Source organism: Chiloscyllium punctatum, chromosome 7, assembly GCF_047496795.1.
Source record: "Chiloscyllium punctatum isolate Juve2018m chromosome 7, sChiPun1.3, whole genome shotgun sequence".
NCBI classification, from domain to species: Eukaryota; Metazoa; Chordata; class Chondrichthyes; order Orectolobiformes; family Hemiscylliidae; genus Chiloscyllium; species Chiloscyllium punctatum.
The window spans coordinates 92,266,370-92,292,152 of NC_092745.1; the positions used below are offsets into that span (position 1 = coordinate 92,266,370).

At 40.2% G+C, this 25,783-nt stretch overlaps 1 protein-coding gene across 1 annotated transcript in view; it reads left to right on the forward strand.

Annotated features, from left to right (window-relative positions):
- Nucleotides 1–7,444: 7,444 nt before the first annotated feature.
- LOC140479933 (AP-1 complex subunit mu-1-like) overlaps nt 7,445–25,783 on the forward strand; it is a 53,222-nt gene continuing 34,883 nt past the window's right edge. Inside the window, exons 1-3 of the mRNA XM_072574337.1 lie at nt 7,445–7,596; nt 13,977–14,133; nt 14,238–14,305. Of these exons, the coding sequence (XP_072430438.1) occupies nt 7,555–7,596; nt 13,977–14,133; nt 14,238–14,305 (267 nt within the window). The 5' untranslated portion in view covers nt 7,445–7,554. The remainder of the gene's footprint in view (nt 7,597–13,976; nt 14,134–14,237; nt 14,306–25,783) is intronic.

Consider the following 25,783-nt stretch of genomic DNA (forward strand, 5'->3'; position numbering starts at 1 on the left):
GAGAGATTGTTTTCTAATTTCTTTGAGAGCAAGATATTAAATGGGCAATTAGTTTCTCCGTGTTTCTCTCTGTGGTAGCTGTTCTCTTTGCTCAGCTAAGCTTCTCTCCCTTTCTTTCTGCTCTAACATGACTCTCTTATTTCCCTTTTATCTTCTAACCCCATATGCCTCAATTGCAATTTAAGTTTTTCTAACTCTACTGCACTTGCCTGTTTCTCTGCTACACATGCTTGACCAACTCCATTACAATTTCAGCTGTCCTTTTGTCCATGGTTAAACCCAATTCTAACGTATTTGCTAAATCTAAATTATATCCTTCCTCTGTCTTTCTAAATGTTATTGGCCAATTTAGGGAGCACCTTCAAATACCTGAACCTCTTTAGCAACCTTAAGCACCATTTCCCTCACTTTTTTAATGTAACCAACCACAAGTAATCAAAATTAAACAAATTGTCTCATCTAAATTTTATTTAAAGATCTAAGACACTAATCAGCAAATGTTTAAACTGCTGGGATCTTTTGTATCCCAAATCTGTTCAAATCCATCCAAATCCCTGTTTAGATCATTTAAACTTGTCCAAATCTCGGAGCAGAGCCTCCAATCTTGGTATTAGATAGGCGTCCAATTTTGTTAGTGTTGACCTTCCGATGGTCCACACAAAATCGTTGAGTCCTGTCACGTTTTGGAAATTAACATAATTGGTGAACTCTACTCACTGTGACTCAGTTTGATGATATCTTTGTTGAGCATTGCACCCACTTCCTTCTGGACCTGTGTGGCTTTGAGAGGATTAAGTCTATAGGGGTGTGGTTTTATCAGAACAGCGTTTCCTACCTCTACCGCATGCACAGTAGTATTAGTCCTCCCAATCTTATTCTTGCATATATCCGCATAGTGCTGCAATAAACCCTTCAACTCAGTTGTTTGCTCCTGAGACAGCTCACTAACCTATCCCACTACACAAAGACTTCCCCATTATTTAACATATTTCGAGGCACATCAAAACCCACAACATCAGAATTTGATTCCTCACTCTGCAGGGCAGGAACTAACATCTGTTTCTCCAGTTGCCTATCTATTATAGTAAAGTTGCAACATATTACCCAATGATATACCCAATACAATTTTTTTTTCCCTATTCAGCATCTTTACCAGATAGTTTACCTGACTCAACGTTTTCTCAATTTAATAGGGGCCACTAAACCTGGCTTTGAAGGGATCTCCTACCTGTGGTGACAATACTAATACGTCATCCCTGTGGGAAAGCATCCAAATTTGAGTTTTTAACAGTCACCTGCTTCATTCTATGCTGCGCCCTCTTCAGGTGTTGTTTAGCTAACTCAACTCCCTGATTTAATCTCTCTCTGCACCTCAGATATGTAATCCAAGTGTGAGATCACCAAGTTTGGTCCTATTGATTTTTTTTCTTTAATTAAATTTAAAGGTCTTTTTACTTCATGTCCGAATATTAACTAGGAGGGAGTAAACTGAGTAGATTCATTTGGGATATCTGTAATGGAAGACTAAATAAATGGAATACCTTTATCCCAATCAGTCAGGTAATCCTGACAGTACACTTTAACACGGTCTTCAGGGTCTGATGCCACCTTTCAAAGGCTCCCTGAGATTCAGGATGGTAAACACTAGGTTTAAAGTGCTGTATGCTCAGGCTATCTGTGAATTCCTTAAACTACCGAGCAGGAAAATTTAGACCCTTGGTCTGAATGAATTCCTCTGGATAGCTTATACCAAGTAAGGAAAGCCATTAACTCCTCTACTACCCTTTTTGCCTTAATACTCTGTAATGCAATTGCTTCCGGAAATCTGGTAGACACATCCATTATGGTTAGCAAGTACTGGTTCCCACCTTTTAGTTTTAGGGAGGAGACCTACACAATCAATCATACCCTGCGTGAAAGATTCTTCAGATGCGGGAATCGGCAACAAAGGTGCTGGTTTTATTACTGCCTGTGGCTTACCTACCATTTGGCGTGTATGACACATGGCAAAATTTAACCACATCCTTGTGCAGTCCAGGCCAATAGAAGTGCTTTTGTACTTGAGGCTGAGTGTTCCTCACACCTAGATAACCTCCAACTGGGTAATTCATGCATTAACTGTAGTGCTTCCCAGGAGAAAGTGAGGACTGTAGATGCTGGAGATCAGAGTCAAGAGTATGGTGCGGAAAAGCACAGCAGTCGGGCAGCATCTGAAGCACAGGAGAATCGATGTTTCAGACTTGAGCCTTTCATCAGGATGCTGCCTGACACCTGTGCTTTTCCAGTACCACACTCTGGACTGTAATACTTCCTGACTGTATGCTACTGACAACACATTCTGGTGCACTTTCACCAATTTCTTCTCTGCACTAACCTGCAGTGGTCTCCATTTCCATCTTAGGATTCTATTTTTGAGATAATAACCCTCGGGAATATGTTCTGGTTCCTTTTCTGGGTGTGCATCTATATATACAGTATACCTTTTATTGTCTCGTTGTTCTTTTGGAAGTCCATTAGCCTTTCAGGACTAAACACCTCTGCCTGACCCTCTACCTGTTCAGGTTTTACCTGCACCATTACATCAAACATCGTGTCAGCTAATTGAACCTAAACTCTTTTGTCTTCCTCTTTTTAGTTTTTGCTTCTTGCTGTGAGTTATGACAGTAGGATCTTGTTACTACACAGTCTGGAAAAATTCCAGGGTATTTGTCTTTTAACTCCTCAGTTCTCTGGTTTTCCTTTGGTTTCTCCACCACAAGGGACAAATACTCCCTCTTTGGATCCTGCCAGGTCATTCCCAAGAACAAACTGTATTCCTGGAACTGACACTCTGTGAAGCACTCCCACTGTTACTTCACCATTCTTGACTGGCTCTCCAACGTGATCTAAATTTCTGTCCATCTGTTCCACAAATTACCACACTCTCAGGTAACCTATCAGAAAGAGTTCAAATACTTTCATTTCTATTAGAGACTGATTAACTCCCGTATCTCTCAAAATTGTAACTTTCCCTTCTCCCCCTGTTCTTCCTGAGTAAACTTTACCCACAGGGGTTCAGTCTTTATAGAGATCTGGAACTAACTCAATACCCAGTCCCTGCCTAGGCTGTGCACTCTCCTGCAGCTCCTTGACTTTTCTTGGGGTTTCCTTTACTACCTCCACTAATCCCACTGGCTTAGCCTCTCTTACCACATCTTTTCCCACAATGCCTTTCTTCAATGACTAGCACTGTGACTTTATGTATCCCACCTTGCCACAGTGGAAACACCTGAGGCCGTTCACCTCATTTTCACCCTCTTGGGCTTCTTTTTTCCAACCTGTAGTAAGCTATCACCAGTTGCTCTACTCTTCTTGTTTTGTCGTGAAGGATCTCCCCTTCTCTCAATTTCTATCAATCACAGGATGAAATTCCTGTTGGAAGCTAAATTTCATCTTATGTACCAATACATATTCATCTGCCATCTCTGCCACTGTTACTACTTGAACTTCTCTGTTCATCTACATGAATTCTTATCATCTCTGAAAGTGAATTTTTAAGCTCCTCCACCAGACTAATCTCTCTTAGAGCCTAATAAATGGGTGTGGGCCTTAAAAGTAGATAAGACCTATCAAAATTACTGTGTTTAATTCTTTTGACCTCAACATAAGTCTGACATGGTTCTTCCTTTATGTTTCTGAACTATTGTCTATGTACTTCTGGTTCAATTCATAGGCCCTCAAAGTAGCCTTTTTGACATCTGCAAAATCTCTTGACCCCTCATCTGACAGCACTGCAAATAGCTCACTAGGTCTGCCTACCAGATTAGTTCAATGGCCTAGCCAATTTTTCAAATGAAATAAAGAAGGCTTTGACATCTTTCTATCAAAATGTGGCAATGTTTCAGCATATTTGTATACATCACAACCTGTTTCCTTCATCTTCATCCTGTTAACTTGACTTTCCTGACTCATTCACAACTTCTGAAGTTCAAATTCTCTCTCCCTTAAAGGTACAGTGCATGTCTTCAACGTTCAAGTGAGACAAGATTTTTCCATGTTCTCAGATGTAGCTAACTGCTTATGATATCAGCTTAGGTGACTATTTCCATTGTGGTGCTGTGGAGGAGAAAACAAAAGTTGAAGAAAGATACTCCTCATTGAGAAGAGCCAATAAAGTACAGAATGATTTCTTTGGAGCCTTACAGTCAAAGGAGGGAATGGGGCATAAGAAATGGTCTTACTGACACACAAATGTGAGAACCTCTGAAATAGTTGGAAGATTTTGAGGATTAATACTAATGAGGAAGACCTATGTCAATACCAAACCCTCCACCTCTCAAATCAGAACATGACTTTATTTGAAACAACAATTGAGATTCTGTATGAAATTCATGAAGTTCCATTTTTGAGAAAGCAAGCCATTACAGACTGACAGTTAGTTCAGTAGCCTTATTTGTGGCTTCTCTAATCTTTGAAATGAGTCAAATTTCTTTTCCCAAAAAAGAGTTACTGTCTCTGAAAATGCTTTACAGATAAACCTATTTAATATTTCTGCTTTTTCTCAGTTGTACATTCTGTCATATAACAGAGGATTATATTTACAAGCCTATTATCTCTTGGTATGTTGGTGAATGTGGCAAGTTTCCGGGAGACATTCTAATTCGATTGATTGTTCTATAGTATATGTTATTTAGGATCAGTATGAGTAGCTTGTTAATTTATGCAAAGCACATGACTTCACTTTTGTTTTTCTTACTAAGATTATTTCAGGGATCATCCAAGGAACAGGAGAATCGACGTTTCGGGCATAAGGGTTTATGCCCGAAACGTCGATTCTCCTGTTCCTTGGATGCTGCCTGACCTGCTGTGCTTTTCCAGCAACACATTTTCAGCTCTGATCTCCAGCATCTGCAGTCCTCACTTTCTCTTCCTTATTTCAGGGATCCCCTTGAAATTCTCTACAGACCACAATGTGTGAACTGCCGTCCCAGCAGTGGTTCTCAAACGTTTTTGATAAATTACTTTCAAACTAATAAATAACCACTGATTTGCTCCCACCCACCACGTCTAAATTATCAAAGCAATTATGATTTAAATTCACTGATTATAGGTTTTCTGCTTCCAGTGTAAGAATGTTTTCAAATTTATTTTTTAAGCGTGAGAGGTGATAATGCCATTGCACCAACAAGGTCGACTGCGATTGGAAATTTTAGTTAGTGGCCGAGGTTAAGTAAGATACATGAATTCAGCACTTATTTAACCAACAATGCGGATGTGAAATCGGGTCTCGAGATGTGGGTTGTTTGTGTGGTTTGGAAGCAATTCTGATGTATTAACACTTCTCTGGACCTAGAGAGAAGTGTTAGTGGAGGCTGCTGTGTGAAACAATATTTTTCATTGTGTGTATACCTAGGATCACAGTCATAGAACTGTACAGCATGGAAACAGACCCTTCAGTCCAATTCGTCCATGTTGACCAGATAACAAAGCAAACTAATGAGAGCAGAGCAGTGGACGTGATCTATATGGATTTCAGTAAAGCATTTGCCAATGTTTCTCAAGATTGGTAACAAGGTTAGATCACATAGAATAAAGGAAGAACTATTTGGATACAGAACTGGCTTAAAGGTAGAAGACAGAAGGTGGTGGTGGTTGGTTGTTTTTCAGACTGGAGACCTATGACCAGCAGGGTGCCACAAGGATCAGTGCTGGGTCCATTACTTTCTATCACTTATATAAATGATTTGGATTTGAACATAGGTGGTACTGTTAGAAATTTTGCAGATGACATCAAATTGGAGGTGCAGTGGACAGCGAAGAAGGTTACCTCATATCTTATTGCAGATAGATAGAACAGTGAAGAAAGCGTTTGGTATGCTTGTCTTTACTAGTCAGCGCATAGGAGTTGCGAGGTCATGTTGCGGCTATACAGGACATTGGTTCGTCCACTATTGATGTACTGTGTGCAGTTCTGATCTCCCAGCTATAGGAAGGATATTATGAAACTTTAAATGATTCAGAAAAGATTAACAAGGATGTTGCCAGGGTTAGAAGAATTGAGCTATAGGGAGAGGCTAAATAGGCTGGGGCTATTTTCCTTGGATCTTCAGAGGCTGAGGAATGACCTTTATAGAGACTTATAAAATTGAGTCGTTTGGATAGGATTAAATGGCAAGGTCTTTTTCCAAGGGTGGGGGAGTCCAAAACTAGAGGGCATAGGTTTAAGGTGAGAGGGGAAAGATATAAAAGGGATCTAAGGGGCAACCTTTTCACACACAGGATGGTGTGTTTATGGAATGAACTCCCAGAGGACGTGGTAGAGACTGGTACAATTAGAACTTTTAAAGGGTATCTGAATGGCTTATCTCTATAACTCCATGACTCTATATTCTAAATAAATCTAGTCCCATTTGGCCCATTCTGTACATTGAGAAACTTATATCGTTACTAAATTTCTTTTTCACCGTTATATACCTATAATCTTTGTTCGTTCATTGATTCCAGTAAAACCTCTTGAAATGTTCCCTTTTCTTGAGCTAATTATTGTGCTGTCACCACCTTTCAACAATGAAAACCCACCATTTTAATTCTTTTTTAAAAATGTATTATTATATTCCCTGTGCTATCTCAAGAGCTTAAGTATTCACTTTGTGTCCCTTCATTTGATGTATACAGAAAAATTGATAATGGCCATAGAAATCTGCTTTAAACTAATAGCAATTGTGAATTTAAAACCTGGAAATTGGAATTCGAGAGGGGTTAAAATCGATATAGAACACTAAGAGGGTTAAAGTCCACTTTAAATAAAAAGGACATCACACAAAATGAAATTGACTGTTTTTCTTTGTATTCACAACAAATTGCTTTAATTAGCGAGAGGAATATCTCCTAAATTTTGGATGCATATCCAACTTAAGCATGGCTTAAATGCTTCCTACCTCCATTTCCCAAATGAAGTTATTTGATATTTAGAAAATTTTGTTCATACCTGAAAGATTTTGCTGATAAAAATTATAATTGGCAAACATTTTCCTTTTCATTAAGCATATTGTACACTATGTGATGAAAATAATGATTGGCTTTTGATAGTTTCTGTTCCAACTATGATAATTCATGAACAATTTGGACTTAGTTCTCAGTTTTACAGTCCTCACAATTTTATACATGCTTGGTGCTGGGCAACAAACTCTCAATATAGTTGCATGACATTTATAAACCTATTTTCAAATTGACTTGCCTATTGGATCAAACTGAGAAATTGGTGATGTTTCCTTTATTATTAGGCATTTAATTCTGTCAGTTATTATGACACATGTTAATATTGAACAGCATTAATGTTTTTCAAGCTTACACCTTCTGGTTAATCAATAGGCCAAAGTAACATTCTGTTTGCTTCTATGTGTTTGCTTTCATTTTTGCCATGACCCACTCCTGTCAGAGTCCTATTGATTATGAAATGTAAAAGTCAGTGTTTCCTCCTTGACTTGTTCTTTTTAGGGTGTGAGTATACGTACTAAGTGCTTAAAAAGCCAGTAATCCTCGTTTAACTATCATAGACCTGGAAACTCTGCAGGCATGGCATTTTCTGCCATTTACTTTTTGGATAACAAAGGACAGGTAGGTTTATGCCACATTTATTATGCTTTTACTAAAACGTACAAGGCCTGGAGTCTTTCCTATAGATGGAAAAGCAAGCCTGCATAAAAGTGATGCAATATAGTAGAAATTTATGAATTATTGTTAATAATTTCCCATGAATTTTTTTAAATATCGTTAAGGCTACATTTTAACCATTGTGTAGATTTAGCTGGTTTGTAACAGTTTCATGCATTCTAATTAATGTTTAACCCCTGGTTGCACAACTAATGTAATGAAAAATGCTGAAATGTGTTCACTGAAGTGTGTAGTGAGATCACTATGGCTTTGTTTCTCAGTGGAATGTTTATTTCACATATTATCGAAATGGTGTATCAAAGTAAATGGTTCAGAGTCTCACCCAATGAACAACTTGGTACCAATTTTCTTTTTTGGAGATGAGCAGGCAGGCAAGTAATTGGTCTTGGTTTTCCTCCTCATTACTTGACCTCCTCAAGGCTTGACCTTTCCTCATTACTTTCTCATTAAAACACAGCTGAATTTAATGGTGGAGAACTGCAACCATAGACTTGACCCTAAAATGCAGCAGATGAGTACTCCACCATGAGAACCAGATTAAAAATGCTTATTTTTGATACGGTGTCCATCTACAAAAGTCATTGCCCGCTAATTATTATGAAAATGCTTCAACATAATTTGCCATATAAATATAAGCAATCTTATAATATTTAAGTGTTTATTTAACTTGAAATTTGACTTGATATTCCAGTGAACAAAATATTAATCTTTGCAGCAGTTTCTGAATATATTTGCAGAGGATTTCGTTTTTATCGGATTGAGAATTATATGGCTACCAGTAAAATGTATTTAACAAACTATTCTATATATTTTCCAAATTTCTTGTGAATTGTAAGTTGGCAATTGTAAATTGTCGATCATAAATCCTACTAAGAGTTGGATCAGACAATTCAGCCCCTTGAGCCTGCTAGACTATTTAATGCAATCATGACTGATCTCATCTTAGCCTCAATTCTACTCTCCTACTCCCTCTCCATTACCATTCAACCCATTACTAATTAAAAATCTGTCAATCTCCTCCTTTTAAATTGATTCATTGTCCTGACAACCACTACATCCTGTGTAGTTAATTCCACAGAATCATGACCCTTTGAAAGAAGAGATTTCTCCTTATCTCTTTTAAATCCGCCACCCTTTTATCCTAAAAACTATGACCTTTTTGTTCTGGATCTCCCCATATAAAGAAACATTCTCTCCACATCTACTTTGTCAATATCCTTTTGCATCTTAAATACTTCAATTAGATCTCTTCTCATTCTTCTAACCTCCAGAGAGTATAGGCCTCAACTGCTCAATCTCTCTTCATAAGACCAGCCCCATATCTCCGTAATCAACCTAATCAACCTCCTCTCAACTGCCTCCAATGCAACTACGATCCCCCTTCAAGTAAGGGAAAGGATAACATCAAAGTGGAGAAGGTTCAGAAGAAATTTATTAGGATGTTGCCAGATATAGAAGGTTTGAGTTATAAGGGCAAGATAGGCTGATACATTTTTCATTGGAGCACAGGAAGTTGAGAGGCAATCTGATAGAAATTTGTAAAATAATGAGAAGTATAGATAAAGTTAATAGAACATAGAATGTTACAGTACAGTACAGGCCCTTCAGCCCTTGCTGTTACGCCACCCCCCAGTGAAACCAATCTGAAGTCCATCTAACCTACACTATTCCATTCTCGTCCATATGCCAATCCAATGACCATTTAAATGCCCGTGAAGTTGGCAAGTCTACAACTGTTGCAGGCAGTGTGTTCCACACCCCCACTATTCTGAGTAAGGAAATTACCTCTGATGTCTGTCCTATATGTATTGCCCCTCAATTTGAAGCTATGCCCGCTTATGCTAGCTATCACTATCCGAGGAAAAAGGCTCTCACTGTCCACCGACCTAACCCTCTGATTATCTTATGTCTCAACTAGAGTCATAGAGATGTATAGTATGGAAATGGACTTTTCGGTCCAACCCGTCCATGCCAACCAGATATCTCAACCCAATCTAGTCCCACCTGCCAGCACCCGGCCCATATCCCTCCAAACCCTTCCTATTCATATACCTATCCAAATGCCCTTTAATGTTGCAATTGTACCAGCCTCCACCACTTCCTCTGGCAGCTCATTCCATACATGTACCACCCTCTGCATGAAAAAGTTGCCCCTTGGGTCTCTTTTATATCTTTCCTCTCTCACCCTAAACCTATGCCCTCTACTTCTGGACTCCCCGACCCCAGGGAAAAGACTGCCTATTTATCCTATCCATGCCCCTCATAATTTTGTAAACCTCTATAAGGTCACCCCTCAGCCACCGACGCTCCAGGAAAAACAGCCACAGCCTCCCTGTAGCTCTGATCCTCCAACCCTGGCAACATCCTTGTAGATCTCTTCTGAACCCTTTCAAGTTTCACAACATCTTTCCGATAGGAAGGAGTCCAGAATTGCATGCAATATTCCAATAGTGGCCTAACCAATGTCCTGTACAGCCGCAACATGATCTCCCAACTCCTGTACTCAATACTCTGACCAAGAAAGGAAAGCATACCATAAGCCTTCTTCACTATCCTAGCCACCTGCAACTCCACTTTCAAGGAGCTATGAACCTGCACTCCAAGGTCGCTTTGTCAGCAACACTCCCTAGGACCTTACCATTAAGTGTATAAATCCTGCTAAGATTTGCTTTCCCAAAATGCAACACCTCACATTTATCTAAATTAAACTCCATCTGCCACTTCTCAGCCCATTGGCCCATCATCTGGTCCAGATCCTGTTGTAATCTGAGGTAACCCTCTTTCGCTATCCACTACACCTCCAATTTTGGTGTCATCTGCAAACTTACTAACTGTACCTCTTATGTTAAGTTACCTCTCAACCTTCTCCCTAAAGAAAACCGTCTCAAATCCCTCAACCTTTCCTTGTAAGACTCTTCCTCCATAGCAGGCAACATCCTAGGAAATCTCCTTTGAACCCTTTCCAAAGCTTCCACATCCTTCCTATAACGCGGTGACCAGAACTGCATGCAATACTCCAAGTGTGGCAGCACCAGAGTTTTGTACAGCTGCAGCATAGCCTCATGGTTCCAAAACATGATCCCTCTACTAATAAAAGCGAACACACTGTATGCCCCCTTAACAGCCCTTTCAATCTGGGCAGCAACTTTGAGGGATCTATGTACATGGGCATAGAGGTCTTTCTGCCAATCTACACTAACAAGAATTTTACAATTTGTCCTGTACTCTGCATTCCTGTTACTCCTTCCAAAGTGGATCACCTCACACTTTTCCACATTAAACTCCATTTGCCACCCCTCAGCCCAGTGCTGCAGAATATCTATGTCCCTCTGTAACCTTTGGCACTATCCACAACTGTACTGACCTTAGAGTCATCCACAAATTTACTAACCCATCCTTCTATGCCCTCATCCAGGTCATTTATAAAAATGACAAACAGCACTGGACCCAAAACAGATCCTTGCATTACCCCACTAGTAACTGAATTCCAGGATGGGAACTCTGTTTCCCATCAACCACCACCCTCTCTTATTTCAGCTAGCCAATTTCTGAACCAAACCGCAAAATCGCCCTCAATCCTATGCCTCCGTATTTTGTGCAGTAGCCTACCTTATCAAACGCCTTACTGAAATCCATATGTACCACATCAATGGCTTTACCTACATCAATAAGGTTTGTGAGGCATGACATACCCTACACAAAACCATATTAACTATCCCTAATCAATTTATTCCTTTCTAGATGATGATAAATCCTATCTCTTATAACCTTTCTCCAACACCTTTACCCACAACCGAAGTAAGGCTCACTAGTCTATAATTACCAGGGTTGTCTCTACTCACCTTCTTGAACAAGGGAACAACATTTGCTATCCTCCAGTCTTCTGTTACTATTCCTGTAGACAATGATGAAACAAAGATCAAAGACAAAGGCTCAGCAATCTCCTCCATGGCTTCCCAGAGAATCCGAGGATATATCCCATCTGGTTCAGGGGATTTATCTATTTTCACACTATCCAGAATTTCTAACACCACCGTCCTTGTGAACCTCAATCCCACCTAGTCTCGTAGCCTGGTTCTCAATATTCTCCTTGACAACATCAGTATTCACAATAGAAAAGACAAAAAATATTCATTTTAATGCTTCCCTATCTCCCCTGACTCCATGCAACTTCCCACTATTATCCTTGATTGACCCTAATCTTACTCTAGTCATTCTTTTATTCCTGATATACCTATAGAAAGCTTTAGGTTTTCCCTGATGCTATCTGCCAATGACTTCTCATGTCCCCACCTGGCTCCTCTTAGTTCTGTCTTTAGGTCCTTCCTAGCTAGTTTGTAACTCAAGCGCTCTAACTGAGCCTTCATTTCTCATCCTAACATAAGCTGCCGCCTTCCTGTTGACAAGACATTCAACTTCCTTGAGTAAACCATGGTTCCTGTGCTCAACAACTTCTTCACTGTCTGACAGGTACATACTTATCAAGGACACACAGCAGCTGTTCCTTGAATAAGCTCCACGTTTCTATTGTGCCCATCCCCTACAGTTTTCTTCTCCATCTTATGCATCCTAAATCCTATCTAATCACATCATAATTGCCTTTTTCCCAGCTATAGCTCTTGCCCTCGGTGTATACCTATCCCTTTCCATCGCTAAAGTAAACATAACTGAATTGTGGTCACTATCACTAAAAGTATTAACCTGCCTCCAAAGCTAACACCTGGCCGGGTTCATTACCCAGTATCAAATCTAATGTGGCCTTGCCCCTTGTCGGCCTGTCTACATATTGTGTCAGAAAACCCTCCTGCACACAATGGACAAAATCTGACCCATCTAAAGTACTTGACCTATAGTATTCCCAGTCAATATTTGGAAAGTTGAAGCCCCCATAAATGAAGTTGTCATTTCCCTAGGATGGGAGATTTCAAGACGAGGGGTAACATTTTTAAGGTGAGAGGAGAGGTATTTAGAAAACATATAAAGGGTGAAATGTTTTCAGAGAGGGTGGTTCACGTGTGGAATGAATTTAGAGCAAGTGATGGATGTGAGTACAATTACAATGTTTACAAGACATTTGGATCGGTACATGAATAGGAAAGATTTGGAGGGATATGGATCAGCAGCAGGCAGGTGGACTAGCTTAGTTTGAGATTATATTTGGCATGGACTTGTTCAACCAAATGGTCTGTTTCCATGCTGTATGACACTGTGATATTACTAATGCTTTATATGATTGCGACAACACTTCCCTACATTTCTTTTAACAATAAGTGCCAAAATACCATTTATTTTCCTTATTACTTGTTGTACCTGCACACTAGTTTTGTGGCTCATGCACGAGGACACCTAGATCCCTTTTCACCTAAGCACTCTGAAGTTTCTCTCTATTTATGTAAAAATTAGCCTTTCTATTCCTCTAACCCAAAATGGATAACCTCACACTTATTCACGTTAAACTTCATCATTGTCCAATTTTGCCTCATTTACCTAACCTAACCACATCCATTTGTAAATTTCTTCTTTCTTTATTGGAGCTTACTTGCCAACGTACTTTAGCATCATCTGCAAATTTCACTAGAATACTTTCTATTCTTACATCCAAGTCATTAATATGGATTATAATTAATTGGGGCCCAAGGATCAAAAACCCTGTTGTACCCTACTAGTTACATCTTGCCAACCAAAAAAAGATCCATTTATCCTGACTCTCTGTTGGTTGGCCAGTCCTCTATCCAAGGTAATATATTACTGCTAACTCTGTGATCTTACCTTTTGTGAAGAACTTCACTGAGTGCCTTCTGGAAGTCCAGAGATGGTACATCTTCAGGGTCCCTATTGTCCACCTTGCCTTTTACATCTTCAGAGATAGGATAGATAGCTAAAGTCTTTTCCTCAGAATGGAAATGCCAAGTACTACAGGCCATAGATTTAAGATTAGACGGGAAAAAAATTTATAGGAGATAAGCGAGACAAAACTTTTACACACAGTGTTAAGTGCCAGGGTATGTGGTTAGATGTAATGGTAACATTTAAGAGGTGTTTGAACAGACACAAGAACAGGCAGGGAGTACAGTGGTATGAGCCATGTGCAGGCAGATGGAATTCATTCAGAATAGCATCATGGTCAGCACAGAAATGGGCTGAAGGGGCTGTTCCTGTGCTCTACTGTTCTATGTTCTGTATTAATTCTAGTAAATCGGTCAAATATGATTTATCCTTGATTTTAAAAAAACACCATGCTGACTCTGATGGTTTGTATTTTGACGTTCCAAATGTCCTGTTATTACTTCCTTAATAATGAATTGTAACAATTTCCTACACAGGTTCTCATTTCCCGCAATTATCGAGGGAATGTTACAATGTCGATGATTGAGAATTTCATGCCTTTACTTCTAAGCAAAGAGGAGGATGGATCCTTAAGCCCAATTTTGGAGAAAGATGATGTCTACTTTTTGTGGATTAAATACAAAAATATTTACAGTATCCTTAAATATACATTAAGCTGCTTCCTTAAATATACATTGAGCTGTTCCATTATGTTTATGACTCATAATCAAAGCCAAAAACCTTAACAAGAAACTCAGTGGTATGTACAATGAAAAGAAATACCAACATTACATTATCTTTTGCATTCCTTTTCAAAGTTAAACAGGTAAGCAAAAAATAATGTAATCTGTTTTAAATGTGTATTTGAAAGGTGACTTCCAAGCCTTGAGACAATAAGTATACTCCTCTGGAAACCTTTAATTATAAAACACATCACATTTATTGTGTCTGTTGTTTTCTGGCTGATTTAACAATATTCAATTTGATATAAATGGAAAAACAGAAAATTCAACAACAGTTACATTAAATAAGACATTTTGAGATCCCAGTATTTTATTGAATCACTAACCAGTATATTCTCATCAAAAACGTGTTATATTTCTCACAGTTAAACTGAAATCAATACTTACAAACGTTATTCTGAATTGGAACTGACTTCACTTCGATTGAAAAGCTATTTCCAGCCATCATAATTTACTGAGGAAACTTGAAATGAATTTTCCTGACAATTGCTATGAATGCATCAGTGGAATTACAAAACAATTTTAAAATAAAAATATGCATAATTTGAAAAAGAATACTTACTCTGTTGTTTTAACTTGATGTTGTTTTAAACCTGATTCATTGCTTCCTGACTGTTTATGATGTCACAGTAACTTCATTATAGCATCACAAGGCTGTTTAATATATTAATCTAAGAAATTTCGTAGCATTTTTAAAATTGCTATTCCATTTAATTTTTTTTCTGTTTTTAAATTGAATGTGATGAATAATAAATATCCTGTCATTCGGATCATGCATACAGTAGTTATCTTTCCAATGAAATTAGAAGAAATTATAGAGAAAAGGATCCAAAATCTTTTTGAATTAGCTTAATACTATCCAATTGCTTTTAACACCACATTTCTCAATTTTTTTTCTCTTAAAAATATTTGTTTCTTGGATTAATTTATATTATTTACTTTAGAGACTTTCCTTATTAATGTACTCAACATACCTGTTTAATATTCACTGAACTAAAAAGTTGGGATTGTAATAATTAGCCTGGAGATTTCAGATCTAAAACCTGTTGGCAATCATTAATATTAACATCGATAAAACTTGCAAACCAGGAAATTGCTGCTGGTGAATCTCTGCTCTTCCACTCCTTGCAACTTCCTACAAATCAATATCTTCGAGCAAGTATTGGCTGAGAAGTTGTCCTCTAATTCTGTAATGTAACGTTTAAACCTATTTAAAAAACCCACACATTTTTGATAACAAGTTGTATCTGATTTTGTAATGGCATGCTAAGTCATAAGTTGTCCTGAAGAAGCTCTCTGGTCTTGGGAAACTAATTTTAATTTTGTGAAAATATTTTTTCTAAATCCATAGTTTTCTTTCAACATAATTACTTTAAAAGTTTGTTCACGGTAATTTGTTATCCAATTTGTATGTTTCAATCGCTAAATATCTTCCTGTAAAATTCATAAAAGTGAAGTATTATTAACACATCTTAATTTTCTGGTTTACTGTCTATTCTTCAAATGTGATTTATTTCTAACCCTGTTTGATACTGCTGTTGTGAGATTCCTTTTACTTGGTACAAGATTCAAGTTAGTGTTTTGGAACGGTGAAACTCACCACAAAGGTCACAAGTTCTTTGTGGGTAGATTCTTTCTGGATCTGCAATGGTTAGTACTGTTGCTTTGCTGCTATATGTAAAGTTTGGGCGGATGGCTTTTGTAATTTTTCTTCCTTTCTTGCTATATGATATGAAATAAAGCATTGCTTCATAAGTTTGAATACTTGGGTAAGCTCGCAACTTTGTTTTTCTTGAAAACAAATCTAAGCTTTTTAACTTCAGTCTCTGAAATTCAGAATGAATTGCATTGCCCATGCGGACCTTAATAACTTCTGTGATTTATTGAGCAAGATTGTACATGGTCCTAACTAAAGGATATGACCAACTTATTCAGGTACAGGGTGAACATTGCATCGTATCTTGAGCATTGTGTTCTTCCTGTTCAAGATTTTCAAGAAAGACTTTATTGTAATGTATATGAACTCTATTAATGCAACCAAATTGTTCTTGATCTTATTTTTCTGTTATTCTAAGAAATGATTTCATGGTCTTTATTTACAGTATGTTTGTTTGTCTACCATGATTAATATTCTGTATGAATTCTCTACTTTTCACACTCTTAACCTTACTTTCTTTTTGTTGTCATCTCAAGATTTGAAACACTGTTTCTAATATCTCAGTCCAAGTCTTGACCAAGCCATTTATATTTCCATTTTTAAAAAAAATATAACCTTTGAAAGTTTAATTTGAATACAATAGAACGCTTAATGCAAAGTGTGGGTTGCCCTCAAATGCTGATATTCCACATAGGCTGCTGTAATGTTTATATCGCACTCATATCACAATGGTAATTGTATTGCAACCTTTTGTTTACAATTCAGTGTTATTTAATTGACTGTTTTTACTGAGACATGTTGTTGCATGAAAACAAGCTTGGTAGTCAAACCATGCATAAATGCTATTTTTGAGATAAACCCAGAAGCTAACGGCTCATACCTGTGGTCATTGACTTTGTGTCCCCTTATCTGTGCATTGGTATGGACTTTGGACTTTGTAGTGTTTCCATGTGTTGCATTTTTAAAAGTCTGTAATATTGCTGAAAAAATGACATCGTTTTGGCAAAGCTTTTTACTTTATACTCATAAGGATAATTTTAAAAAAGAACAATACCAAAGGGTAATCCAAGATGGAGGACGGGAAAAATTTCTGGCTGTAAGAGCTGCTCCTTTTTTTTTGAGGTATTTTAGGTGTTGGAGGTGATTTCCTCGAATTCCAGGAGCTGCAATTACTGTTTTATATGCTGTTGCATTGTTTTGGAACTTTTGGGGAAAAAAAGTCAAAATAACAGCAGTTTTGAAAGGGAGTAGAGCAGACAAAGGAAGCACATGGTGAGGTCAGTGCAGGAGAGAGAATTCAAATTTGCTGTTTGAATTCGTGTATCGCTGGATATCAGAGTGCATCTGGGAAAATTAACAAACAGTAAAATTGATAACTAATCTTGGAGGAACTGTTGGGCGAAGTTCACAGCACAGAATCAGATAAGTTAATTGTTGTTTTAAGTGTGTCCAAGAGAAAGGCTGTATTAGTGAGTACAGTGGATTCTTTCTTGATTGTGTTTTTGGAGATAAGTCTTTTGATTAAACTTAAAATATAAGCTATAGCTATTAATTTAACCTGGGGCAGTGTTTGTAGAGGAATAAGACGGTGTTATTTTCTGGGTTTGTAGATTGTGAAGGAGCAAAAATGGCCTTTGCAGTGATATGTACTTCTTGTCAGTTGTGGGAGTTTAAAGAGAGTTTAAGGGTTACTGCGGATTATATCTGCCATAAATGCTGTTGGATGCAAATCTTATCAGATCGAGTAGATCGGTTGGAGAGACGGATAGAAGTGATGAGGAATTTGCAACAGCAACAGTATGTGATGGATGGCAATTATTGGAAGGGGGGAAAAGTCTCAGATACAGTCACATAGATGGGTTAACTCCAGGAAGGGTAAAAGAGGTAGGCAGCTAGTGCAGGAGTCTTTTATGAATATACCCATTTCAAGCAGGTATGCTGTTTTGGAAAATGTAGGGGGTGATGAATTCTCAGGGGAACGTAGCATGAGCAGCCAAATTTCTGCTATTGAGACTGGCTCTAATGCAACAAGGGGTATGTCGGCTTCCAAGAAATCAATTGTGTTCGGGGATTCTGTAGTCAGAGGTATAGACAGATGTTTCTGTGGCCAGCAGAGAAAAAGCAGAATGGTGTGTTGTTTCCCTGGTGCCAGGATCAAGGATGTCTCAGAGGGTGCAGAATGTTCTCACAGGGGAGAGGGGCCAGCAGGAGGTCATTGTCCACATTGGAACCAACAACATTGGAAGGGAAAAGGTTGAGATTCTGAAGGGAGATGTCAAAGTTAGGCAGACATTTAAAAAGGAGGTCCTCAAGGGTAGTAATAACTGGATTACTCCCAGTGCTACAAGCTAGTGAGGGCAGGAATAGGAGGATAGAGCAGATGAATGCATGGCTGAGGAGCTGGTGTATGGGAGAAGAATTCACATTTTTGAATCATTGGAATCTCTTTTGTGGGGGTGGAAGTGACCTGTACAAGAAGGATGGATTGCACCTATTTTGGAAGGGGACTAATATACTGGCAGGGAAATTTGCTAGAACTGCTTGGGAGGATTTAAGCTAGTAAGGTGGGGGGGTGGGACCCAGGGAGATAGTGAGGAAAGAGATCGATCTGAGATGGGTACACCTGAGAACAGAAGTGAGTCAAGCAGTCAGGGCAGGCAGGGACAAGGTAGGACTAATAAATTAAACTGCATTTATTTCAATGTAAGGGGCCTAACAGGGAAGCAGATGAACTTAGAGCATGGTTAGGAACATGGGACTGGTATATCATAGCAATTACAGAATCATGGTTCAGGGATGGGCAGGACTGGCAGCTTAATGTTCCAGGATACAAATGCTACAGGAAGGATAGAAAGGGAGGCAAGAGAGGAGGGGGGGTGGCATTTTTGATAAGGGATAGCATTACAGTTGTGCTGAGGAAGGATATATATAGGGAATACATCCAGGGAAGTTATTTGGGTGGAACTGAGAAATAAGAAAGGGATTGTAATACAGACCCCCCAATAGTCAGAGGGAAATTGAGAAACAAACTTGTAAGGAGATCTCAGCTATCTGTAAGAATAATAGGGTAGTTATGGTATGGGATTTTAACTTTCCAAATATAGACTGGGACTGCCATAATATTAAAGGTTTAGATGGAGAGGAATTTAAGTGTGTACAAGACAATTTTCTGATTCAGTATGTGGATGTACCTACTAAAAAAGATGCAAAACTTGACCTACTCTTGGGAAATAAGGCAGGGCAGGTGACTGAGGTGTCAGTGGGGGAGCACTTTGGGGCCAGCGACTATAATTCTATTCATTTTAAAATAGTGATGGAAAAGGATAGACCAGATCTATCCACTGCTGCCTCGCAGCGCCAGAGACCCGGGTTCAATTCCCGCCTCAGGCGACTGACTGTGTGGAGTTTGCACATTCTCCCTGTGTCTGCGTGGGTTTCCTCCGGGTGCTCCGGTTTCCTCCCACAGTCCAAAGATGTGCAGGTCAGGTGAATTGGCCATGCTAAATTGCCCGTAGTGTTAGGTAAGGGGTAGATGTAGATGTAGATGTAGGGGTATGGTTGGGTTACGCTTCGGCGGGGCGGTGTGGACTTGTTGGGCCGAAGGGCCTGTTTCCACGCTGTAAGTAATCTAATCTAATCTAAAAGTTGAAGTTCTAAGTTTGAGAAAGGCCAATTTTGATGGCATTGGGCAAGAACTTTCGAAAGCTGATTGGAGGTAGATGTTCGCAGGTAAAGGGACGGCTAGAAAATGGGAAGCCTTCAGAAATGAGATAACACTAATCCAAAGAAAGTATATTCCTGTCAGGGTGAAAGGGAAGGCTGGTAGTATAGCGAATGCTGGATGACTAAAGAAATTGAGGGTTTGGTTAAGAAAAGAAGGAAGCATATGTCAGGTATAGACAGGATAGATCAAGTGAATCCTTAGAAGAGTATAAAGAAAGTAGGAGTATACTTAACAGGGAAATCAGGAGGGCAAAACAGGGACATGAGATAGCTTTGGCAAATGGAATTAAGGAGAATCCAAAGGATTTTTACAAATACTTTAAGGACAAAAGGGTAACTAGGGAGAGAATAGGGCCCCTCAAAGATCAGCAAGCCGGCCTTTGTGTGGAGTCACAGAAAGTGGGGGAGATACTAAATGAATATTTTGCATCAGTATTCACTGTGGAAAAGGATATGGAAGATATAGACTGTAGGGAAATAGATGGTGACATTTTGCAAAATGTCCATATTACAGAGGAGGAAGTGCTGGATGTCTTGAAACACACAAAAGTGGATAAATCCCCAGGACCTGATCAGGTGTACCCTAGAACTCTGTGGGAAGCTAGAGAAGTGATTGCTGGGCCTCTTGCAAAGATATTTGTATCATCGATAGTCACAGGTGAGGTGCCGGAATACTGGAGTTTGGCAAACGTGGTGCCACTGTTTAAGAAAGGCAGTAAAGACAAGCCAGGGAACTATCGACCGGTGAGGCTGACCTCAGTGGTGGGCAAGTTGTTGGAAGGAATCCTGAGGGACAAGATGTACATGTATTTGGAAAGGCAAGGACTGATTAGGGATAGTCAACATGGCTTTGTGAGTGGGAAATCATTTCTCACAAGTTTGATTGAGTTTTTTGAAGAAGTAACAAAGAGGATTGATGAGGGCAGAGCAGTAGATGTGATCTATATGGACTTCAGTAAGGCGTTCGACAAGGTTCCCCATGGGAGACTGATTAGCAAGGTTAGATCTCATGGAATACAGGGAGAACTAGCCATTTGGATACAGAATGGCTCAAAGGTAGAAGACAGAGGGTGGCGGTGGAGGGTTGTTTTTCAGACTGGAGGCCTGTGACCAGTGGAGTGCCACAAGGATAGGTGCTGGGTCCTCTACTTTTTGTCATTTACATTAATGATTTGGATGCGAGCATAAGAGGTACAGTTAGTAAGTTTGCAGACGACATCAAAATTGGAGGTGTAGATTAGATTACATTACAGTGTGGAAACAGGCCCTTCGGCCCAACAAGTCCACACCGCCCCGCCGAAGCGCAACCCACCCATACCCCTACATTTACCCCTTACCTAACACTACAGGCAATTTAGCATGGCCGATTCACCTGACCTGCACATCTTTGGACTGTGGGATTAAACCGGAGCACCCGGAGGAAACCCACGCAGACACTGGGAGAACGTGCAAACTCCACACAGTCAGTCGCCTGAGGCGGGAATTGAACCCGGGTCTCCGGCGCTGTGAGGCAGCAGTGCTAACCACTGTGCCACTGTGCCGCCCACTGCCACCATGCCACCCACCGTGTAGTGGACAGCGAAGAGGGTTACCTCCGATTTCAACAGGACCTGGACTAAATGGATCAATGAGAAGTTTAATTCAGATAAATGTGAGGTGCTGCATTTTGGGAAAGCAAATCTTAGCAGGACTTATACACTTAATGGTAAGGTCCTAGGAAGTGTTGCTGGACAAAGATACCATGGAGTGTAGTCTCATAGCTCGTTGAAAGTGGAGTCGCAGGTAGATAGGATAGTGAAGAAGGCGTTTGGTATGCTTTCCTTTATCGGTCAGAGTATTGAGTACAGGAGTTGGGAGGTCATGTTGCGGCTGTACAGGACATTGGTTAAGCCACTGTTGGAATATTGCTTGCAATTCTGGTCTCCTTCCTATTGGAAGGATGTTGTGAAACTTGAAAGGATTCAGAAAAGATTTACAAGGATGTTGCCAGGATTGGAGGATCGGAGCTATAGGGAGAGGCTGCACAGGCTGGGGCTGTTTTCCCTGGAGCGTCGGAGGCTGAGGCGTGACCTTATCGAGGTTTACAAAATTATGAGGAAAGGATAAATAGACAAAATCTTTTCCCTGGGGTTGGGGAGTTAGGGTGAGAGGGGAAAGATATAAAAGAGACCAAAGGGGCAAATGTTTCATGCAGAGGGTGGTACGTGTATGGAATGAGCTGCCAGAGGATGTGGTGGAGGCTGGTACAATTACAACATTTAAGAGGTATCTGGATGGGTATATGAATAGGAAGGGTTTGGAGGGATATGGGCCTGGTGCTGGAAGTTGGGACTCGATTGGGTTGGGATATCTGGTCGGCATGGACGAGTTGGACCGAAGGGTCTGTTTCCATGCTGTACATCTCTATGACTCTAAATAAATTTTTTATATGGTTTGGGATGAGTGTTGATTGATTAGCAGGTTGATTCTGATTAGAAGAGGCATAGCCATGGAGCATGTACCAGTTAGTTGGTGATAATGATGAAAATCTGCTGAATCCTGAAATAACTCCACTGAGGCTGGTATCCCGTCACCAAATCACCCTTTATTTACACCTGGAGAGTCCTTATCACTGATCCCTCAAGTGAGCAGGATATTTGACACTCCTGTTCATATAACAGCCAGGGCTCCCTGATTAGACTAGATTAACAGCCCCAATAAGGGAAATCTTATTCTCTGAGGCCTACCTGGCTGACCTCATTACAATCACTACATTTCTCCACTTCTGAGTCCAAGGATATAGGCGAATTCTTTTTATTTATACGTCTTCCTGGGGCATTTTAGTTCTGGGTCAGGCGCAATAACTCGTTTCTAGTGCCTGGAGCATCTTGGAAGAAATATATTTTCTCCTTCAAGCAGCACAGGCATGGAGGCGGCAACATCTGCTATGTCCGTCTCAGATTCCAAAGTACCTTCAACCTTGATAGAGAGGGTGAACCCACAGGTTCCAGAACAATTAGAAAGAGTGTCAAGGAGCTGGGCATGTTTTGCTCCCACACCATTTGAGTTTGCAGTTTTCATGTAGTCCCCATGCTTGTTCAAGACTGTTGCACCTAGCCAAACTTTACACGTCAATGGACTTGATCTTGTACTGACCATGACTGTTACCCATGCTGGGCCATTCCTGTGGTTCCTACACCAAACTGAAGTAAACTGTCTCTCTCACATAGCAGAGTCTTGTGTCCAACACTGATGTTCCTGATGCCATTTTATCCTCCCCATCAGGTCCAGAAGATCAGATGTAACTTAATGCAGTCTTCTTCCCATTAGCAACTCTGCTGAGCTATCCCTGTAGTTACATGAGGTCCTATAATCAAATAGGAACCGGGGCAGTTTGGTATCTAGTGAAGCTGTAGGCTGTTTCTTTAATCCTGCCTTCAAAGCTTGGCCTGTTCTTTCTGCCAGACCATTGCATTATGGAAAGTACGGAGCTATTCTTGCATGTTGAATACCATTCAACTTTAGGAAATTCTCAAATTCCCTGCTGGTAAGCAATGGCCCATTATCTGTAACTAACACCTCCAAGAGTCCGTGTATTCCAAAAGATGTGCTCAGCTTTTCTATGGTCATCCCCGCGTTTGACAAATGAACACTGAACGTCCAGCCACTGAGTAGCTGTCCATAACGATTAGAACATTGAGCCCATGAAAGAACCTGCATAGCCACCATGTAACCAAGTCGAAGGTTTACCTGGCCATTCCCATGAATGTAGGGGGCCAGCTGGTAGTAATCTTTGTCCTTGTTGGCAATCTGGGCATTGTCCCCCAATGGGGCTATGTTTGCAGTCCTGGCTACCAGACCTAACTTCTCACCAACATCTTCATTTTGGAAACCGCTGGATGACCTGGTGAAATTCAACCAGTATCTGGTGGCGACCTTTGCTCGGGACAATCACTCTTGTTCCCTATAATAATATGCCATTGTCTACTGTGATCTGGTCTGCCTGGGTCCAAAAAGGTTTCCGTTCTGGTTGTGACGGCACTTTAGTTTCTCCCATCACCACCAGCTGTTTCAGTTCTGACGGGACCAGATCTTTCAGCATCTTAAGTCTAATACTAAAGTGTGTTCATAAAATTTAAAACATTTACAGACTCTTCTGGTGGTGGTATCATTGGTGACATGTCTGCCAATGGGAGGCAGCTCAATCCATGCCACTTGTTACTTGGCTTCTCAGATGGTGTGCCAGCTTGTAATTGTACAACTTAGTATTAGAGCCCACTGCTGGATTTGGTCTGAAGCTGTGGTGGCACTGCCTTATCCTGCTTTAGTAGGTCTGGCAGGGGTTATTTTATTAATACAAAATTACTCCACTAAAGGTATTGATCAGACTTCCTGACTCCAAATATGACTGCCAAACTAGCTTTCTCTCTCCGGGTGTTTTTTAGATTAGATTAGATTACTTACAGTGTGGAAACAGGCCCTTCGGCCCAACAAGTCCACACCGCCCCGCCAAAGCGCAACCCACCCATACCCCTACGTCTACCTACACTACGGACAATTTAGCACGGCCAATTCACCTGACCTGCACATTTTTGGATTGTGGGAGGAAACCGGAGCACCCGGAGGAAACCCACGCAGACACAGGGAGAACGTGCAAACTCCACACAGTCAGTCGCCTGAGGCAGGAATTGAACCCAGGTCTCTGGCGCTGTGAGGCAGCAGTGCTAACCACTGTGCCAGCGTGCTGCCCAAAGTATTTACTCTCTGCATTAGCCAAAGGCCTGGATGCGTGTGCTAATGGGCATGACCCTCCATTAGGTCACCTATGAGGTAATACTGCTGTATGGGGAGTCATCGCATGTCAATACAGGACCTTGCTTGGGATCATCGTGTGCCAACACCTTTGAGGGTGATAGCTGTTTCTTCACTTGTCATCCAGAATAATGGCAACCTTGGGTAGACCTCGTAAAATTGCTCCATCGTCCACTCAGAAATGGCACAGGCTATTGATACCAATATATGAGACTGCCTTTTGAGGTATAAACCCTAATGGATATTAATTGTCACCTACATCTGCGAATCTTCATCTGATTGCAATTACAATTACACTTGGCTCATGTCTAGCTTTGTGAAGGACAACCCCCCACCTCCACCAGTTTTGTATCTAAATCCTCCATACAAGACATTGTGTATTTATCCATCTACAAAAAGCATTTCGTCGTTTGTTTAAAATTCCCACATAGGTGAACCAACCCATCAGGCTTCACAAACACAAACAGCTGCCTATTCTGCAAACTGGACTGGTTTGATGATTCCTTCAAGTTCCAGCCCATTAATTTCTGCCTCCACATTTGCTCATCAGGCAAATGTCACTGGGCAGGCAGGCCTTGCAGAATCGTAGAATTGTTTCCTGGTCAATAGACCAGGTGGGATTGTCTCCTTTGATAGTTCCAAGACTTTCCTGAAACATTTTGCAGTATTTAATTCGGATTATTTAATTATTTAATCAGGCAGCCATTTTCTAAATGGCTGGATTGAGACAATCCAGATGATTTTTCAACCAATTACACTCCAAGTTAGGGCCGAGCCTTTTACTACAATTGGTGGTAACTGAACCAGATATTTCTCGTGAGAGCGGAACTGAAGTTGTACCCTTAATCTGTAAAGGATCCCAGTACGGGTTCTCAGTCTAGCCAAGCTCTTCTGAAAACTTAAGGGTTGAGTTCAGACTGAATTTTATTAAAAACTGCTTCTATAATCATTGATACAAATGGGTCCTATTAAACCCCTTTAGAACCAGGTGACCATTTAACTAGACATTTATTTTGTTGGCTCTGATTTGGATGTTGCTAAGCAATTTAATTATTTCAAGCCAGATGCAGGTGGATTTTCCAGGGTGTGCACTCTCCTGGCTATTGGCCTAGGAGTTCTTTTACTCAATGCAGGCCTAGTAATCTTTGAAATTCTGTACCCCAGAATGCTGTGGAAGCTTAGTTTTTCAGTATGTTTAAATTAAAGGTTGAGAAATTTTTGATAATCGGTAGTGTAAATGGTTATAATGTTAGGTAAAAGGCATTGAAGTGTTTGATCAGCCCATGGTCATGGTCTACTCTTCAAATTATTCTTCAAAGAGTTCACTTCAACTGGTCAAAACCAGATGTGATGAGTATTAATAAATTGAATTGTGGTGCACCATGCAAGA